This window comes from Charadrius vociferus, unplaced genomic scaffold (genome assembly GCF_000708025.1).
Source record: "Charadrius vociferus isolate BGI_N301 unplaced genomic scaffold, ASM70802v2 scaffold79, whole genome shotgun sequence".
NCBI classification, from domain to species: domain Eukaryota; kingdom Metazoa; phylum Chordata; class Aves; order Charadriiformes; family Charadriidae; genus Charadrius; species Charadrius vociferus.
The window spans coordinates 862,639-865,010 of NW_009650182.1; the positions used below are offsets into that span (position 1 = coordinate 862,639).

At 40.6% G+C, this 2,372-nt stretch overlaps 1 protein-coding gene across 1 annotated transcript in view; it reads left to right on the plus strand.

The window, feature by feature from the left end:
• Positions 1-1,456: 1,456 nt before the first annotated feature.
• Positions 1,457-2,372, plus strand: part of LOC104293282 (cholesterol 7-alpha-monooxygenase) — a 7,062-nt gene continuing 6,146 nt past the window's right edge. The window contains exon 1 of the mRNA XM_009892771.1: positions 1,457-1,603. Coding sequence (XP_009891073.1) covers positions 1,524-1,603 — 80 coding nt within the window. The 5' untranslated portion in view covers positions 1,457-1,523. The remainder of the gene's footprint in view (positions 1,604-2,372) is intronic.

The window sequence follows — 2,372 nt, forward strand, 5'->3', positions numbered from 1 at the left end:
AAACAAGCAGCAGTGTAGCCCTCATGACTTTTCCCTGAACTTTTCTTGAAGTCTTTAATTGAAACACAAGACAGGATTTCTATTTAATGATCACTGAATTCACCCCAGATTACCCTTTTCCCTCTTACGAGCATCAAAAGTGCTCTCCTACTCCCCATAGCTTAGCCTTGAGGGAAAACAGCAAGGAGAAGCTTGACATACTCTCTACCAAACAGGAGCATGTCCAGGAGCACTCCCAGTACTGACCTTTGGGCAGCTGCAATACCTCCCGCAGTATACCTGGAGTATCTCCAGCCCACAGCTAGTAGGCTTTTTGTTCTGATCTTCCATTTGGCCCTGTGCAGTTGCCCCCCTCCTTAACCCAGTCGTCTCTCTCACACAAGTCTTCTTTATTGCTTTCCTTCCTTCTCCCATCTAGATCATTCTCACTCTGAATTAGCAATATTTGTCTGTCCTGATTTTCTCCCGGCTACCCTGCAGCACTTATACTTGAAGTGGCACCTCTTCAGGGCTAGGAATACGCCTACGCTGCACATTAGGAAGGACTTAGCAATGTATGGACAGGACATGGCAGAAGTCAATGCGGACGATAATAGAAAATAGGTACACAGGGATATATATAAACAGAAAGGACTGAATTAGAGAAAAAAAAGGAGCTTGGTCCTCTAGGTGCTGAAAATTAAATAAATTTTTCAGAGTTTTCCTGAAACAGGATGAGAGACCATGTTCCAAGGCTGCAAAGTTGACTGAATTGGTGCTGTACAGCTTGGAGCAAAGGCAGAAAGCAGAAGATTTAAATGGGAGAGTAAAAGGTGATTCAAGGACATTGAAGAAAAAAACAGTATGGTTGTCTAACCCTGCTTTCTTCTCTCACACACGGCCTTATAGAAAGGCCATTTTTCCCTTTCTAACAGAGAAACATTTTTAGAAGGAGTAAGTCCATCACTGCAGCCATCCCTTTACCCACAGCCGAACCCCCACCGTTCCATCTCGCAGCAGCACTCCAGAGCCAGAGCAGTGCACACGAAGGAGAAGGGAGGGAGGGAGCAGGCTGGCAGCGGGACAACGTGAACTGCAGTCACCATTTAGCCCAGTCTGAATCTTCTGGACACCTGTCAGTAGACATTTCGTATATTGCTAAAGTTGAACTATAAACTGCAATTGGTAAATCTGCAAGATAGATCAAAACACACCTGACAGACCTTCAAATTATCAGCTATTACAGCTGTTTGATTACTTTGGAAAGGCTACAGATAGGTGACATCAGCTCAAGGCCATGTCTGCAACTGTCTCCATCAATCCAGCGAAGCTCACTGCAGAAAGATGTCAGAACAGAGACAGAACAGGCTCTCTCCAGAAACGGTTAATCAATAGCTTGCTAGGTTAACTGAAGGCCATGAGATACAGTGGGGTACCTACTGTATATAAATCGTGACCTGGCTTCTGTATCATTCTCAGCCACCTCTCCTGCCATACGGGTAGTTACCAGTTTTCCACTTGGAAGTTTTTGGGCATTACCAGAAATGTTCGTAGCATCATGGATCTGGGGAACACTGATAATACTCTGCTGTGGTTTTTGGTTTCTTCTAGGGAGGAGGAGGAGGTAAGGAATCTGTTTGCAAATGCATCTCAGTGTACCTAGGCTTTATTTCTGTCGAATATACTGTGTACATAACTAAAAGAAGTGTAATCTTAAGACTGTCAGGTGGACAGATGCAGGCTAGTATGGGCAACACTGTAGTTTGGTCTTTTGAGAGGTTTATTTTACAACACAATTTTTGTGTACGGGCTTTTTAATAATAGTGCAGCAACGCCTAGGCATAGCTGTAGATACAAATCTATGTTTAATGAGATAATTAAAATATGAATATGCATATGCTGATTTCCTAAAGTACCGGGCTATAGTTTTACCTGCATTCTAATCACAGCTAATACCTACTTATATCTAATTATAGTTTAATACCTACTTACAAACATTTTCATATTATCAGTCTATCATATCTAGTTACACCATTTAATAAAGATAATATTTGTGTACCTTACTATGTTGAATATATATTCCTGAAAAGCATTTAACCTACTGGCACGTTTACATAAGGAGCCAATAATGGCTTACCTATTGTAAATACGTAAAAAAAAATTAAAATTCTATTGTAATTTTTCATTTTTCAGCAGTCATTTTCTTGTTTTACTTTAAAATAAAAAAAGGTGAAAGTAGTTAACTTCAGATAATGACCATCAGGAATTTACTAGAAAAGGTGAAGTATTAAGCATATGCTTAACTTAAAAGCATGTGCTTAATGACACTTTGCCTGAAAGACTAACTCTTATGCTTACTGAAGAACATGGCAAAATTCCCACTGTTTTCAGCA